Source organism: Artemia sp. Qi Xiang Cuo, chromosome 12 (assembly GCF_049724085.1).
Source record: "Artemia sp. Qi Xiang Cuo chromosome 12, ASM4972408v1, whole genome shotgun sequence".
Lineage (NCBI taxonomy): Eukaryota > Metazoa > Arthropoda > Branchiopoda > Anostraca > Artemiidae > Artemia > Artemia sp. Qi Xiang Cuo.
Window position 1 is genome coordinate 44,321,306 of NC_142805.1, and position 19,210 is coordinate 44,340,515.

A 19,210-nucleotide genomic window follows, 5' to 3' on the forward strand; every position below is an offset into this window, starting at 1 on the left:
ATAATCATTGACTAAAACATATATTTTAACTAATTAATTTTGTCGTTTATCTGCAATTTTGGAGTTTTATCTTTCGTTTGGGAACTAATAATTGAGTAAATAATATATTTTAAAAACTTAAATTTGTATTTGAACTGCAATCGTGCAGTTTTATATTTCGTTTGGGAAATAATCATTGAGTAAAACATGTATTTTAACAACTTAAATTTGTATTTGAACTGCAATCGTGCAGTTTTATATTTCGTTTGGGAAATAATCATTGAGTAAAACATATATTTTAAACTCTTAAATATGTATTTGAACTGCAATCGTGCAGTTTTATATGTCGTTTGGGAAATAATCATTGAGTAAAACATATATTTTAACCACTTAAATTTGTATTTGAACTGCAATCGTGCAATTTTATATTTCGTGTGGGAAATAATCATTGAGTAAAACATATATTTTAACTGAACCACTTAAATATGTATTTGAACTGCAATCGTGCAGTTTTATACGTTGTTTGGGGAATAATCATTGAATAAAACATATATTTTATCGACTTAAATTTGTATTTGAACTGCACTTATGCAGTTTTATATGTCGTTTGGGAAATAATCATTGAGTAAAACATATATTTTAACCACTTAAATTTGTATTTGAACTGCAATCGTGCAGTTTTATATGACGTTTGGTAAATAATCATTGATTAAAACATATATTTTAACCACTTAATTTTGTTTGAAATGCAATCTTTCAGTTTTATCTTTCGTTTGGGAAATAATCATTGAGTAAAACATATATTTTAACAACATAAATTTGTTTGAACTGAAATCATGCAGTTTTATATGTCGTGTGTGGAATAATCATTGAGTAAAACATATATTTTAACCACTTAAATTTGTATTTGATCTGCAATCGTGCAGTTTTATATTTCGTTTGGGAAATAATCATTGAGTAAAACATGTATTTTAACCACTTAAATTTGTATTTGAACTGCAATCGTGCAGTGTTATATTTCGTTAGGGAAATAATCATTGAGTAAAACATATATTTAAACCACTTAAATTTGTATTTGAACTGCAATCGTGCTGTTTTATATGTCGTTTGGGAAATAATCATTGAGTAAAACATATATTTTAACCACTTAAATTTGTATTTGAACTGCAATCGTGCAGTTTTATATGTCGTTTGGGAAATAATCATTGAGTAAAACATATATTTTAACCACTTAAATTTTATTCGAACGTAAAACATATATTTTAACCACTTAAATTTGTATTTGAACTGCAATCGTGCTGTTTTATATGTCGTTTGGGTAATAATCATTGAGTAAAACATATATTTTAACCACTTAAATTTGTATTTTAACTGCAATCGTGCAGTTTTATATGTCGTTTGGAAAATAATCATTTAGTAAAATATATATTTTAAACACTTAAATTTGTATTTGAACTGCAATCGTGCAGTTTTATATGCCGTTTGGTAAATAATCATTGAGCAAAACATATATTTTATTCACTTAAATTGGTATTTGAACTGCAATTGTGTAGTTTTATATTTCGTTTGGTAAATAATCATTGAGTAAAAATTATATTTTAACCACTTAAATATGTATTTGAACTGCAATCGTGCAGTTTTATATGCCGTTTGGGAAATAATAATTGAGTAAAACATATATTTTAACCACTTAAATTTGTATTTGATCTGCAATCGTGCAGTCTTATATTTCGTTTGGGAAATAATCATTGAGTAAAACATATATTTTAACCACTTAAATTTGTATTTGAACTGCAATCGTGCAGTTTTATATGTCGTTTGGGGAATAATCATTGAGTAAAACATACATTTCAACCACTTAAATATGTATTTGAACTGCAATCGTGCAATTTTATATTTGGTTTGGGAAATAATAATAGAGTAAAACATATTTTTTAACCACTTAAATTTGTATTTGAACTGCAATCGTGCAATTTTATATTTCGTTTGGGAAATAATCATTGAGTAAAACATATATTTTAACCACTTAAATATGTATTTGAACTGCAATCGTGCAGTTTTATAAGTTGTTTGGGGAATAATCATTGAATAAAACATATATCTTAACGACTTAAATTTGTATTTGAACTGCAATTATGCAGTTTTATATGTCGTTTGGGAAATAATCATTGAGTAAAACATATATTTTAACCACTTAAATTTGTATTTGATCTGCAATCGTGCATTTTTATATGTCGTTTGTGAAATAATCATTGAGTAAAACATTTATTTTAACCACTTAAATTTGTATTTGAACTGCAATCGTGCAGTTTTATATTTCGTTTGGGAAATAATCATTGAGTAAAACATATATTTTAACCTCTTAAATATGTATTTGAACTGCAATCGTGCAGTTTTATATGTCGTTTGGGAAATAATCATTGAGTAAAACATATATTTTAACCACTTAAATTTGTATTTGAACTGCAATCGTGCAATTTTATATTTCGTTTGGGAAATAATCATTGAGTAAAACATATATTTTAACTGAACCACTTAAATACGTATTTGAACTGCAATCGTGCAGTTTTATAAGTTGTTTGGGGAATAATCATTGAATAAAACATATATTTTATCGACTTAAATTTGTATTTGAACTGCAATTATGCAGTTTTATATGTCGTTTGGGAAATAATCATTGAGTAAAACATATATATTAACCACTTAAATTTGTATTTGAACTGCAATCGTGCAGTTTTATGTGTCGTTTGTGAAATAATCATTGATTAAAACTTATATTTTAACCACTTAAATTTGTTTGAACTGCACTCGTGCAGTTTTATATGTCGTGTGTGGAATAATAATTGAGTAAAACATATCTTTTAACCACTTATATTTTTTTGAAATGCAATCGTGCAGTTTTATATGTCGTGTGGGGAATAATCATTGAGTAAAACATATATTTTAACCACTTAAATTTGTATTTGAACTGCAATCGTGCAGTTTTATATTTCGTTTGGGAAATAATCATTGAGTAAAACATATATTTTAACCAATTAAATTTGTATTTGAACTGCAATCGTGCATTATTATATTTCGTTATGGAAATAATCATTGAGTAAAACATATATTTCAACCACTTAAATTTGTATTTGAACTGCAATCGTGCTGTTTTATATGTCGTTTGGGGAATAATCATTGAGTAAAACATATATTTTAACCTCTTAAATTGGTATTTGAACTGCAATCCTGCAGTTTTATATGTCGTTTGGGTAATAATAATTGAGTAAAACATATATTTTAACCACTTAAATTTGTATTTGAACTGCAATCGTGCTGTTTTATATGTCGTTTGGGGAATAATCATTGAGTAAAACATATATTTTCACCACTTAAATTTGTATTTGAACTGCAATCGTGCAGTTTTATTTGTCTTTTGGAAAAAATCATTGATTAAAATACATATTTTAAACACTTAAATTTGTATTTGAACTGCAATAGTGCAGTTTTATATGCCGTTTGGTAAATAATCATTGAGTAAAACATATATTTTAAAAACTTAACTGTGTATTTGATCTGCAATTGTGCAGTGTTATTTTTCGTGTGGGAAATAATCATTGAGTAAAACATATATTTTAACCACTTAAATATTTATTTGAACTGCAATCGTGCAGTTTTATATGCCGTTTGGGAAATAATCATTGAGTAAAACATATATTTTAACCACTTAAATTTGTATTTGATCTGCAATCGTGCAGTTTTATATTTCGTTTGGGAAAGAATCATTGAGTAAAACATATATTTTAAACATTTAAATTTTTATTTGAACTGCAATCGTGCAGTTTTATATGTCGTTTGGGAAATAATCATTGAGTAAAACATACATTTTAACCACTTAAATATGTATTTGAACTGCAATCGTGCACTTTTATATTTCGTGTGGGAAATAATTATTGAGTAAAACATATATTTTAACCACTTAAAATTGTATTTGAACTGCAATCGTGCACTTTTATATTTCGCTTGGGAAATAATCATTGAGTAAAACATATATTTTAACCACTTAAATACGTATTTGAACTGCAATCGTGCAGTTTTATACGTTGTTTGGGTAATAATCATTGAATAAAACATATATTTTAACGACTTAAATTTGTATTTGAACTGCAGTTATGCATTTTTATATGTCGTTTGGGAAATAATCATTGAGTAAAACATATATTTTAACCACTTAAATTTGTATTTGATCTGCAATCGTGCAGTTTTATATTTCGTTTGGGAAATAATCATTGAGTAAAACATGTATTTTAACCACTTAAATTTGTATTTGAACTGCAATCGTGCAGTTTTATATGTCGTTTGGGAAATAATCATTGATTAAAACATATATTTTAACCGCTTAAATATGTATTTGAACTGCAATCGTGCAGTTTTATATGTCGTTTGGGAAATAATCATTGAGTAAAACATATATTTTAACCACTTAAATTTGTATTTGAACTGCAATCGTGCAATTTTATATTTCGTTTGGGAAATAATCATTGAGTATAACATATATTTTAACTTAACCACTTAAATATGTATTTGAACTGCAATCGTGCAGTTTTATACGTTGTTTGGGGAATAATCATTGAATAAAACATATATTTTAACGACTTAAATTTGTATTTGAACTGCAATTATTCAGTTTTATATGTCGTTTGGGAAATAATCATTGAGTAAAACATATATTTTAACCACTTAAATTTGTATTTGAACTGCAATCGTGCAGTTTTATATGTCGTTTGGGAAATAATCATTGAGTAAAACATATATTTTAAACACTTAAATTTGTTTGAACTGCAATCGTGCAGTTTTATATGTCGTGTGGGGATTAATCATTGAGTAAAACATATATTTTAACCTCTTAAATTTGTATTTGAACTGCAATAGTGCAGTTTTATATGTCGTTTGGGGAATAATCATTGAGTAAAACATATATTTTAACCACTTAAATTTGTATTTTATCTGCAATCGTGTAGTTTTATATTTCTTTGGGAAATAATCATTGAGTAAAACTTATATTTTAACCACTTAAATTTGTATTTGAACTGCAATCGTGCAGTTTTATACGTCGCTTGGGAAATAATCATTGAGTAAAAGATATATTTTAACCACTTAAATTTGTATTTGAACTGCAATCTTGCTGTTTTATATGTCGTTTGGTTAATAATCATTGATTAAAACATATATTTTAAGCACTTAAATTTGTATTTTAACTGCAATCGCGCTGTTTTATATGTCGTGTGGGGAATAATCATTGAGTAAAACATATTTTAACCACTTAAATTTGTATTTGAACTGCAATCTTGCAGTTCTATATGTCGTTTGGGAAATAATCATTGAGTAAAACATATATTTTAACCACTTAAATTTGTATTTGAACTGCAATCGTGCTGTTTTATTTGTCGTTTGGGGAATAATCATTGAGTAAAACATATATTTTAACCACTTAAATTTGTATTTGAACTGCAATCGTGCAGTATTATATTTCGTTTGGGAAATAATCATTGAGTAAAACATATATTTTATTCACTTAACTTTGTATTTGAACTGCAATCGTGCAGTTTTATATTTCGTTTGGGAAATAATCATTGAGTAAAACATATATTTTAACAACTTAAATTTTTATTTGAACTGCAATCGTGCAGTTTTATATGTCGTTTGGGAAATAATCATTGAGTAAAACAATTATTTTAACCACTTAAATTTGTATTTGATCTGCAATCGTGCAGTTTTATATTTCGTTTGGGAAATAATAATTGAGTAAAACATATATTTTAACCACTTAAATGTGTATTTGAACTGCAATCGTGCACTTTTATATTTCGTTTGGGAAATAATTATTGAGTAAAACATATATTTTAACCACTTAGATTTGTATTTGAACTGCAATCGTGCACTTTTATATTTCGTTTGGGAAATAATCATTGAGTAAAACATATATTTTAACCACTTAAATTTGTATTTGAACTGCAATCGTGCAGTTTTATAGTTTGTTTGGGGAATAATCATTGAATAAAAAATATATTTTAACGACTTAAATTTGTATTTGAACTTCAGTTATGCAGTTTTATATGTCGTTTGGGAAATAATCATTGAGTAAAACATATATTTTAACCACTTAAATTTGTATTTGATCTGCAATCGTGCTGTTTTATATGTCGTTTGGGAAATAATCATTGAGTAAAACATATATTTTAACCACTTAATTTTGTTTGAACTGCAATCGTGCAGTTTTATATGTCGTTTGGGTAATAATCATTGAGTAAAACATATATTTTAACCGCTTAAATTTGTATTTGAACTGCAATCATGCAGTTTTATATTTCGTTTGGGAAATAATCATTGAGTAAAACATATATTTTAACCACTTAAATTTGTATTTGATCTGCAATCGTGTAGTTTTATATTTCGTTTGGGAAATAATCACTGAGTAAAACTTATATTTTAACCACTTAAATACGTATTTGAACTGCAATCGTGCTGTTTTATATGTCGTTTGGGGAATAATCATTGAGTAAAACATATATTTTAATGACTTAAATTTGTATTTGAACTGCAATTATGCAGTTTTATATTTCGTTTGGGAAATAATCATTGAGTAAAACATATATTTTAAACACTTAAATTTTTATTTGACCTGCAATCGTGCAGTTTTATATGCCGTTTGGGAAATAATAATTGAGTAAAACATATATTTTAACCACTTAAATTTGTATTTGATCTGCAATCGTGCAGTCTTATATTTCGTTTGGGAAATAATAATTGAGTAAAACATATAAAACACTTAAATTTGTATTTTAACTGCAATCGTGCAGTTTTATATCTCGTTTGGGAAATAATAATTGAGTAAAACATATATTTTAACAACTTAAATTTGTATTTGAACTGCAATCGTGCAATTTTATACTTCGGTTGGGAAATAATTATTGAGTAAAACATATTTTTTAACCACTTAAATTTGTATTTGAACTGCAATCGTGCACTTTTATATTTCGTTTGTGAAATAATCATTGAGTAAAACATATATTTTAACCACTTAAATACGTATTTGAACTGCAATCGTGCAGTTTTATAGGTTGTTTGGGGAATAATCATTGAATAAAACATATATTTTAACGACTTAAATGTGTATTTGAACTGCAATTATGCAGTTTTATATGTCGTTTGGGAAATAATCATTGAGTAAAACATATATTTTAAACACTTAAATTTGTATTTGAACTGCAATCGTGCAGTTTTATATGTTGTTTGGGAAATAATCATTGAGTAAAACTTATATTTTAACCACTTAAATTTGTTTGAACTGCAATCGTGCAGTTTTATATGTCTTTTGGGAAATAATCATTGAGTAAAACATATATTTTAACAACTTAAATTTGTTTGAACTGCAATCATGCAGTTTTATATGTCGTTTTGGTAATAATCATTGAGTAAAACATATATTTTAACCTCTTAAATTTGTATTTGAACTGCAATCGTGCAGTTTTATATTTCGTTTGGGAAATAATCATTGAGTAAAACATATATTTTAACCACTTAAATTTGTATTTGATCTGCAATCGTGTAGTTTTATATTTCTTTGGGAAATAATCATTGAGTAAAACTTATATTTTAACCACTTAAATATGTATTTGAACTGCAATCGTGCAGTTTTATACGTCGCTTGGGGAATAATCATTGCGTAAAAGATATATTTTAACCACTTAAATTTGTATTTGAACTGCAATCGTGCTGTTTTATGTGTCGTTTGAGGAATAATCATTGAGTAAAACATATATTTTAAGCTCTTAAATTTGTATTTGAACTGCAATCGCGCTGTTTTATATGTCGTTTGGGGAATAATCATTGAGTAAAACATATTTTAACCACTTAAATTTGTATTTGAACTGCAATCTTGCAGTTCTATTTGTTGTTTGGGAAATAATCATTGAGTAAAACATATATTTTAACCACTTAAATTTGTATTTGAACTGCGATCGTGCAGTTTTATATGTCATTTGGGAAATAATCATTGAGTAAGACATACATTTTAACCACTTAAATTTGTATTTGAACTGCAATCGTGCTGTTTTATATGTTGTTTGGAGAATAATGATTGAGTAAAACATATATTTTAACCACTTAAATTTGTATTTTAACTGCAATAGTGAAGTTTTATATTTCGTTTGGGAAATAAACATTGAGTAAAACATATATTTTAACCACTTAAATTTGTATTTGAACTGCAATCGTGCTGTTTTATATGTCGTTTGGGGAATAATCATTGAGTAAAACATATATTTTAACCACTTAAATTTGTATTTGAACTGCAATCGTGCAGTTATATATTTCGTTTGGGAAATAATCATTGAGTAAAACATATATTTTAACCACTTAAATTTGTATTTGAACTGCGATCGTGCAGTTTTATATGTCGTTTGGGGAATAATCATTGAGTAAAAGATATATTTTAACCACTTAAATTTGTATTTGAACTGCAATCGTGCTGTTTTATTTGTCGTGTGAGGAATAATAATTGAGTAAAACATATATTATAACAACTTAAATTTGTATTTGAACTGCAATCGTGCAGTATTATATTTCGTTTGGGAAATAATAATTGAGTAAAATATATATTTCAACCACTTAAATTTGTATTTGAAATGCAATCGTGCTGTTTTATATGTCGTTTGGGGAATAATCATTGAGTAAAAAATATATTTTAACCACTTAAATTTGTATTTGAACTGCATTCGTGCAGTTTTATATGTCGTTTGGGGAATAATCATTGAGTAAAACATATATTTTAACCACTTAAATTTGTATTTGAACTGCAATCGTGCAATTTTATATTTCGTTTGGGAAATAATCATTGAGTAAAACATATATTTTAACCACTTAAATACGTATTTGAACTGCAATCGTGCAGTTTTATACGTTGTTTGGGGAATAATCATTTATTAAAACATATATCTTAACGACTTAAATTTGTATTTGAACTGCAATTATGCAGTTTTATATGTCGTGTGGGAAATAATCATTGAGTAAAACATATATTTTAACCACTTAAATTTGTATTTGAACTGCAATCATGCATTTTTATATGTCGTTTGGGAAATAATCATTGATTAAAACATATATTATAACCACATAAATTTGTTTGAACTGCAATCATGCTGTTTTATAGGTCGTGTGGTTAATAATCAGTGAGTAAAACATATATTTTAACCCCTTATATGTGTTTTTGAAATGCAATAATGCAGTTTTATATGTCGTGTGGGTAATAATAATTTAGTAAAAAATATATTTTAACAACTTAAATTTGTATTTGAACTGCAATCTTGTAGTTTTATATTTCTTTTGGGAAATAATCATTGAGTAAAACTTATATTTTAACCACTTAAATATGTATTTGAACTGCAATCGTGCTGTTTTATATGTCGTTTGGGGAATAATCATTGAGTAAAACATATATTTTAATGACTTAAATTTGTATTTGAACTGCAATTATGCAGTTTTATATGTCGTTTGGGAAATAATCATTGAGTAAAACATATATTTTAACCACTTAAATTTGTATTTGACCTGCAATCGTGCAGTTTTATATGACGTTTGGGAAATAATCATTGAGTAAAACATATATTTTAACCACTTAAATTTGTATTTGATCTGCAATCGTGCAGTTTTATATTTCGTTTGGGAAATAATCATTGAGTAAAACATATAAACAACATAATTATGTATTTTAACTGCAATCTTGCAGTGTTATATGTAGTTGGGGACATAATCATTGAGTCAAACATATATTTTAACCACTTAAATATGTATTTGAACTGCAATCGTGCAATTTTATATTTCGTTTGTGAAATAATTATTGAGTAAAACATATATTTTAACCACTTAAATTTGTATTTGAACTGCAATCGTGCATTTTTATTTTTAGTTTTTTAAATAATCATTTAGTAAAACATATATTTTAACCACTTAAATACGTATTTGAACTGCAATCGTGCAGTTTTATAATTCGTTTGGGGAATAATCATTGAATAAAACATATATTTTAACGACTTAAATTTGTATTTGAACTGCAATTATGCAGTTTTATATGTCGTTTGGGAAATAATCATTGAGTAAAACAAATATTTTAACCACTTAAATTTGTATTTGAACTGCAATCGTGCAGTTTTATATGTCGTTTGGGAAATAATCACTGAGTAAAACTTATATTTTAATCACTTAAATTTGTTTGAACTGCAATCGTGCAGTTTTATATGTCGTTTGGGAAATAATCATTGAGTAAAACATATATTTTAACAACTTAAATTTGTTTGAACTGCAATCATGCAGTTTTATATGTCTTTTGGGGAATAATCATTGAGTAAAACATATATATTAACCACTTAAATATGTATTTGAACTGCAATCGTGCAGTTTTATATGTCGTTTGGGAAATAATCATTGAGTAAAACATATATTTTAACCACTTAAATATGTATTTGAACTGCAATCGTGCTGTTTTATATGTCGTTTGGGGAATAATTATTGATTAAAAAATATATTTTAAACCACTTAAATTTTTATTTTAACTGAAATCGTGCAGTTTTATTTGTCGTTTTGAAAAATATCATTGAGTAAAATAAATATTTTAACCACTTAAATTTGTATTTGAACTGCAATCGTGCAGTTTTATATGCCGTTTGGGAAATAATCATTGAGTAAAACATATATTTCAACCACTTAAATTTGTATTTGAACTGCAATCGTGCTGTTTTATATGTCGTTTGGGGAATAATCATTGAGTAAAACATATATTTTAACCACTTAAATTTGTATTTGAACTGAAATCGTGCAGTTTTATATGTCGTTTGGGAAATAATCATTGAGTAAAACATATATTTTAACCACTTAAATTTGTATTTGAACTGCAATCGTGCTGGTTTATATGTCGTTTGGGGAATAATCATTGAGTAAAACATATATTTTAAACCACTTAAATTTGTATTTGAACTGCAATCGTGCAGTTTTATATGTCGTTTGGGAAAAAATCATTGAGTAAAAGATATATTTTAACCGCTTAAATTTGTATTTGAACTGCAATCGTGCAGTTTTATATGCCGTTTGGGAAATAATCATTGAGTAAAACATATATTTTATTCACTTAACTTTGTATTTGAACTGCAATCGTGTAGTTTTATATTTCGTTTGGGAAATAATCATTGAGTAAAACTTATATTTTAACCACTTAAATATGTATTTGAACTGCAATCGTGCAGTTTTATATGCCGTTTGGGAAATAATCATTGAGTAAAACATATATTTTAACCACTTAAATGTGTATTTGATCTGCAATAGTGCATTATTATATTTCGTTTGTGAAATAATAATTGAGTAAAAAATATATATTAACCATTTAAATTTGTATTTGAACTGCAATCGTGCATTTTTATATGTCGTTTGGGAAATAATCATTGAGTAAAACATATATTTTAACCACTTAAATATGTATTTGAACTGCAATCGTGCAATTTTATATTTCGTTTGGGAAATAATTATTGAGTAAAACATATATTTTAACCACTTAAATTTGTATTTGAACTGCAATCGTGCATTTTTATATTTCGTTTGGGAAATAATCATTGAGTAAAACATATATTTTAACCACTTAAATTTGTATTTGAACTGCAATCGTGCAGTTTTATACGTTGTTTGGGGAATAATCATTGAATAAAACATATATTTTAACGACTTAAATTTGTATTTGAACTGCAATTATGCAGTTTTATATGTCGTTTGGGAAATAATCATTGAGTAAAACATATATTTTAAACACTTAAATTTGTATTTGATCTGCAATCGTGCAGTTTTATATTTCGTTTGGGAAATAATCATTGAGTAAAACATTTATTTTAACCACTTAAATTTGTATTTGAACTGCAATCGTGCAGTTTTATATTTCGTTTGGGAAATAATCATTGAGTAAAACATATATTTTAACCGCTTAAATATGTATTTTAACTGCAATCGTGCAGTTTTATATTTAGTTTGGGAAATAATCATTGATTAAAAAATATATTTTAACCACTTAAATTTGTATTTGAAATGCAATCGTGCAATATTATATTTCGTTTGGGAAATAATCATTGAGTAAAACATATATTTTAACTGAACCACTTAAATACGTATTTGAACTGCAATCGTGCAGTTTTATACGTTGTTTGGGGAATAATCATTGAATAAAACATATATTTTAATCGACTTAAATTTGTATTTGAACTGCAGTACTGCATTTTTATATGTCGTTTGGGAAATAATCATTGAGTAAAACATATATTTTAACCACTTAAATTTGTATTTGAACTGCAATCGTGCAGTTTTATGTGTCGTTTGGGTAATAATAATTGAGTAAAACTTATATTTTAACCACTTAAATATGTTTTAACTGCAATCGTGCTGTTTTATGTGTCGTGTGGGGAATAATCACTGACTAAAAATTATCTTTTAAACACTTAAATTTGTTTGAACTGCACTCCTGCAGTTTTATATGTCGTGTGGGGATTAATAAGTGAGTAAAACATATATTTTAAACACTTAACTTTGTATTTGAACTGCAATCTTGCAGTTTTATATGTCGTTTTGGAAATAATCATTGAGTAAAACATATATTTTAACCACTTAAATTTGTATTTGAACTGCAATCGTGCAGTTTTATATTTCGTTTGGGAAATAATTATTGAGTAAAACATATATTTTAACCACTTAAATTTGTATTTGAACTGCAATCGTGCAGTTTTATATGTCGTTTGGGGAATAATCATTGAGTAAAACATATATTTTAACCACTTAAATTTGTATTTGAACTGCAATCCTGCAGTTTTATATGTCGTTTGGGAAATAATCATTGAGTAAAACATATATTTTAACCACTTAAATTTGTATTTGAACTGCAATCGTGCTGTTTTATATGTCGTTTGGGGAATAATCATTGAGTAAAACATATATTTTAACCACTTAAATTTGTATTTGAACTGCAATCGTGCAGTTCTATATTTCGTTTGGGAAATAATCATTGAGTAAAATATATATTTTAACCACTTAAATTTGTATTTGAACTGCAATCGTGCAGTTTTATATGTCGTTTGGGAAATAATCATTGAGTAAAACATATATTTTAACCACTTAAATTTGTATTTGAACTGCAATCGTGCAGTTTTATATGTTCGTTTGGGAAATAATCATTGAGTAAAACATATATTTTAACCACTTAAATTTGTATTTGAACTGCAATCGTGCAGTTTTATATGTCGTTTGGGAAATAATCATTGAGTAAAACATATATTTTAACCACTTAAATTTGTATTTGAACTGCAATCGTGCAGTTTTATATGTCGTTTGGAAAATAATCATTGAGTAAAACATATATTTTAACCACTTAAATTTGTATTTGAACTGCAATCGTGCAGTTCTATATGTCGTTTGGGAAATAATCATTGAGTAAAACATATATTTTAACCACTTAAATTTGTATTTGAACTGCGATCGTGCAGTTTTATATGTCGTTTGGGGAATAATCATTGAGTAAAACATATATTTTAACCACTTAAATTTGTATTTGATCTGCAATCGTGCAGTACTATATGTCGTTTGGGAAATAATCATTGAGTAAAACATATATTTCAAACACTTAATTATGTGTTTAAACTGCGCTCGTGCTGTTTTATATTTCGTTTGTGTAATAATCATTGAGTAAAGCATATATTTTAAACTCTTAAATTTGTATTTGAAATGCACTCGAGCTGTTTTATTTGCCGTTTGGAAAATAATAATTTAGCAAAAAATATATTTTAAACACTTAAATTTGTTTGAACTGAAATCGTGCAGTTTTATATGTCGTTTGGGGAATAATCATTGAGTAAAATATATATTTTAACCACTTAAATATGTTTGAACTGCAATCGTGCAGTTTTATATGTCGTTTGGGAAATAATCATTGAGTAAAACATATATTTTAACCACTTAAATATGTTTTTGATCTGCAATCGTGCAGTTTTATGTGTCGTTTGGGAAATAATCATTGAGTAAAACATATATTTTAACCACTTAAATATGTATTTGAACTGCAATCGTGCAGTTTTATATGCCGTTTGGGGAATAATCATTGAGTAAAACTTACATTTTAATCGCTTAACTATGTTTGAACTGCAATATTTCTATTTTATATTTCTTTTGGGGAATAATAATTGAGTAAAACATATATATTAACCATTTAAATATTTATTTGAACTGCAATCGTGCTGTTTTATGTTCCGTTTGGGAAATAATCATTGAGTAAAATATACATTTTAACCACTTAAATATTTATTTGAACTGCAATCGTGCAGTTTTATATGCCGTTTGGGAAATAATCATTGAGTAAAACATATATTTTAACCACTTAAATTTGTATTTGAACTGCAATCGTGCAGTTTTATATGTCGTTTGGAAAATAATCATTGAGTAAAACATATATTTTAACCACTTAACTTTGTATTTGAACTGCAATCGTGCAGTCTTATATTTCGTTTGGGAAATAATCATTGAGTAAAACATATATTTTAACCACTTAAATTTGTATTTGAACTGCAATCGTGCAGTTTTATTTGACGTTTGGGAAATAATCATTGAGTAAAACATATATTTTAACCACTTAAATTTGTATTTGAACTGCAATCGTGCAGTTTTATATGTCGTTTGGGAAATAATCATTGAGTAAAACATATATTTCAACCACTTAAATTTTTATTTGAACTGCAATCGTGCAGTTTTATATGACGTTTGGGAAATAATCATTGAGTAAAACATATATTTTAACCACTTAAATATGTATTTAAACTGCAATCGTGCAGTTTTATATGTCGTTTGGGGAATAATCATTGAGTAAAACATATATTTTAACCTCTTAAATTTGTATTTGAACTGCAATCCTGCAGTTTTATATGTCGTTTGGGAAATAATCATTGAGTAAAACATATATTTTAACCACTTAACTTTGTATTTGAACTGCAATCGTGTACTTTTATATTTCGTTTGGGAAATAATCATTGAGTAAAACTTATATTTTAACCACTTAAATAAGTATTTGAACTGCAATCGCGCAGTTTTATCTGTCGTTTGGGGAATAATCATTGAGTAAAACATATATTTTAACCTCTTAAATTGGTATTTGAACTGCAATCCTGCAGTTTTATATGTCGTTTGGGAAATAATCATTGAGTAAAACATATATTTTAACCACTTAAATTTGTATTTGAACTGCAATCGTGCTGTTTTATATGTCGTTTGGGGAATAATCATTGAGTAAAACATATATTTTAACCACTTAAATTTGTATTTGAACTGCAGTCGTGCAGTTTTATATGTCGTTTGGGGAATAATCATCGAGTAAAACATATATTTTAACCACTTAAATTTGTATTTGAACTGCAATCTTGCAGTTCTATACGTCGTTTGGGAAATAATCATTGAGTAAAACATATATTTTAATCACTTAAATTTGTATTTGATCTGCAATCGTGTAGTTTTATATTTCGTTTGGGAAATAATCATTGAGTAAAACTTATATTTTAACCACTTAAATATGTATTTAAACTGCAATCGTGCAGTTTTATATGTCGTTTGGGGAATAATCATTGAGTAAAACATATATTTTAACCTCTTAAATTTGTATTTGAACTGCAATCGTGCAGTTTTATATGTCGTTTGGGAAATAATCATTGAGTAAAACATATATTTTAACCACTTAAATATGTATTTGAACTGCAATCGTGCAGTTTTATGTGTCGTTTGGGGAATAATCATTGAGTAAAACATAGATTTTAACCTCTTAAATTTGTATTTGAACTGCAATCGTGCTGTTTTATATGTCGTTTGGGGAATAATCATTGAGTAATACATATATTTTAACCACTTAAATTTGTATTTGAACTGCAATCGTGCTGTTTTATATGTCGTTTGGGGAATAATCATTGAGTAAAACATATATTTTAACCACTTTAATTTGTATTTGAACTGCGATCGTGCAGTTTTTTATGTCATTTGGGAAATAATCATTGAGGAAAACATATATTTTAACCACTTAAATTTGTATTTGAACTGCAATCGTGCAGTTTTATATGTCGTTTGGGAGATAATCATTGAGTAAAACATATATTTTAACCACTTAAATTTGTATTTGAACTGCAATCGTGCTGTTTTATATGTCGTTTGGGGAATAATCATTGAGTGAAACATATATTTTAACCACTTTAATTTGTATTTGAACTGCGATCGTGCAGTTTTTTATGTCATTTGGGAAATAATCATTGAGTAAAACATATATTTTAACCACTTAAATTTGTATTTGAACTGCAATCGTGCTGTTTTATGTGTCGTTTGGGAAATAATCATTGAGTAAAACATATATTTTAACCACTTAAATTTGTATTTGAACTGCGATCGTGCAGTTTTTTATGTCATTTGGGAAATAATCATTGAGTAAAACATATATTTTAACCACTTAAATTTGTATTTGAACTGCAATCGTGCTGTTTTATGTGTCGTTTGGGTAATAATTATTGAGTAAAACATATATTATAACCACTTAAATTTGTATTTGAACTGCAATCGTGCAGTATTATATTTCGTTTGGGAAATAATCATTGAGTAAAACATATATTTGAACCACTTAAATTTGTATTTGAACTGCAATCGTGCTGTTTTATATTTCGTTTGTGGAATAATCATTGAGTAAAACATATATTTTAACAACTTAAATTTGTAATTGAACTTCAATCGTGCATTTTTATATGTCGTTTGGTAAATAATCATTGAGTAAAAAATATATTTTAACCACTTAAATTTGTTTGAACTGCGATCGTGCAGTTTTATATGTCGTTTGGGGAATAATCATTGAGTAAAACATATATTTTAACCACTTTAATTTGTATTTGAACTTCAATCGTGCAGTTTTATATGTCGTTTGGGAAATAATCATTGAGTAAAATATATATTTTAACCACTTAAATTTGTATTTGAACTGCAGTTGTGCTGTTTTATATGTCGTTTGGGGAATAATCATTGAGTAAAACATATATTTTAACCACTTAAATTTGTATTTGAACTGCAATCGTGCAGTTCTATATGTCGTTTGGGAAATAATCATTGAGTAAAACATATATTTTAACCACTTAAATTTGTATTTGAACTGCGATCGTGCAGTTTTATATGTAGTTTGGGGAATAATCATTGAGTAAAACATGCATTTTAACCACTTAAATTTGTATTTGAACGGCAATCTTGCAGTTTTATATGTCGTTTGAGACATAATCACTGCGATGCGAAATTGACTTTTTAGGCTGTTTTTGTTGAATAGAGCATCAGGTTTTGTCTGAATTGACTGACCCTGCTATTTACTTGCATGTGCATGATGTATATTCAATTTTAACTTTGTAGGTACTAAGTCTGGCCACACAAGATTCAGATAACCCGGATCTTCGTGATCGAGGCTTCATTTACTGGCGTCTTTTATCAACAGATCCAGCTGCTGCCAGAGACGTTGTGCTTGCTGAGAAACCCCTGATTTCGGAGGAGACGGATCTCATAGAGCCAACTTTATTAGATGAGCTTGTTTGTCATATTTCCTCTTTGGCGTCTGTTTATCATAAACCCCCATCTGCGTTCGTTGAAGGTAGGGGTCTAGGAGGTGTCAGGAAGTCACTGCCGGTGAGGTAAGCCATCAACAGCTCAGGTATGTCTAGGTAGTGTATTTATGTCCCCAATCCACTCTAATGTGAAAATATTTACAAGGGATATTTGTGAACCTTACACTCTGGGATTTCCAGAGGCAATAACTTGACAAGATCCATCCTTAGTTAATTTTAATTGTGTTGACCTTGAATAAAAAGTCGTATGCTTGTCGCTTCTAGGGGACTGTTGGGGTTCCACCCCTCTTTCTATTCTTTTCAGATAAATGACCTGGTTTTGTTCCGTAATTAGATTTGCTTAGATTTGCCTATAGTATAATTTTCAATGACAATTTAAAAGTCTCGTTGCTAAGCTATAGTTTTCTTGCAATAAGTAAGCTTTGAACTAAATTCTGTTTTGGACTTCCTGGTTTGAGTCATTGAATAATAAAGTTAAGAAAGTAGAATTGGTTTTGAATGGGAATTGGGAGGATTAGCTCTGCCAAGTGAAGGTCCACCCCTACGAACAGTTGGTTTACAGATTCTTATTTTTTATCTGGTCTGTGTTTATACCCCACTCGGGGAAGCACATTTTTCTGTTATTGTAAATGAATGCTGGGAAAGTATGGGTCAGTTACTTTCTACAAACTGTATATTAATTTTCTTAGAGACCATGCAGATTACGAATAGAGTTACGAAACACAGTCATTACGATACTGACGGGAGGAATTGTTACTTCCAAGGATAGAGTGAGAAGTTTTTATTGGTAACCAGAAGGCAGGTACATTTGACTTTACAAACTGGTTATTTGACTAGTTGATTGCGTTATTATACCCTGGGACAGGGTATACTGTAAATAGGGTAGTACCAAACCCGATATTTGCAGAACGGGCGTGGTACACGCGGGCATCACATTATATTTTGGGGCCGGGTTTTCCCCTCCAATAAGTGGTGACACCCGTACATTACCACGCCAATATTGGGCATTGTAGCTTACCACTACAATACTGGTGGCATCGTGGCCCACCGGTATAATATTGGTGGCTAAATACCACGAACAGGGACTCTTTGCGCTTTTATTTGAGGATTCTGAAGTTTTGTCTTATATTTTACTTTGCACGGAACTTATAGGATGTACCTTATAAGTAAGGGCTCCATAAGGATGTACCTCGTTCACAAGAGGACTTATGCAATAACCATCTGTGCATAAACTTCATAACTTTGGATTTGGACTTCCCACCAGCTCATTTTATAACGCATTGAGATCTCAAAACTGGTTCACAAAAGGCATCTTCATTTCTGAAGATTGGTTATAAATTTATAGAAGCTCATTTTGGGATGTAATTGAACTATGAGGATAAGCCAGGTTCCTTACCCTTAGTGCCCTTAGGACCCTCAGTGCTTGCACTAAGGGTCTTTTACTGATTTTTGGCTGAGTAGCATTTGTATTTTTAGGCGTTCCGTTGAAACAAAAAATGATCTATATCGAACTGAATTGTATTAGCCATAAAATGTGTTTTGATGTGGCCTGT

The 19,210-nt window shown here is 28.0% G+C and overlaps 1 protein-coding gene across 1 annotated transcript in view; it reads left to right on the forward strand.

Moving 5' to 3' along the window:
* Window positions 1-19,210, forward strand: part of AP-1-2beta (adaptor protein complex 1/2, beta subunit) — a 138,502-nt gene that overhangs the window by 103,995 nt on the left and 15,297 nt on the right. Inside the window, exon 10 of the mRNA XM_089098233.1 lies at window positions 17,449-17,723. Within this exon, the coding sequence (XP_088954359.1) occupies window positions 17,449-17,723 (275 nt within the window). The remainder of the gene's footprint in view (window positions 1-17,448; window positions 17,724-19,210) is intronic.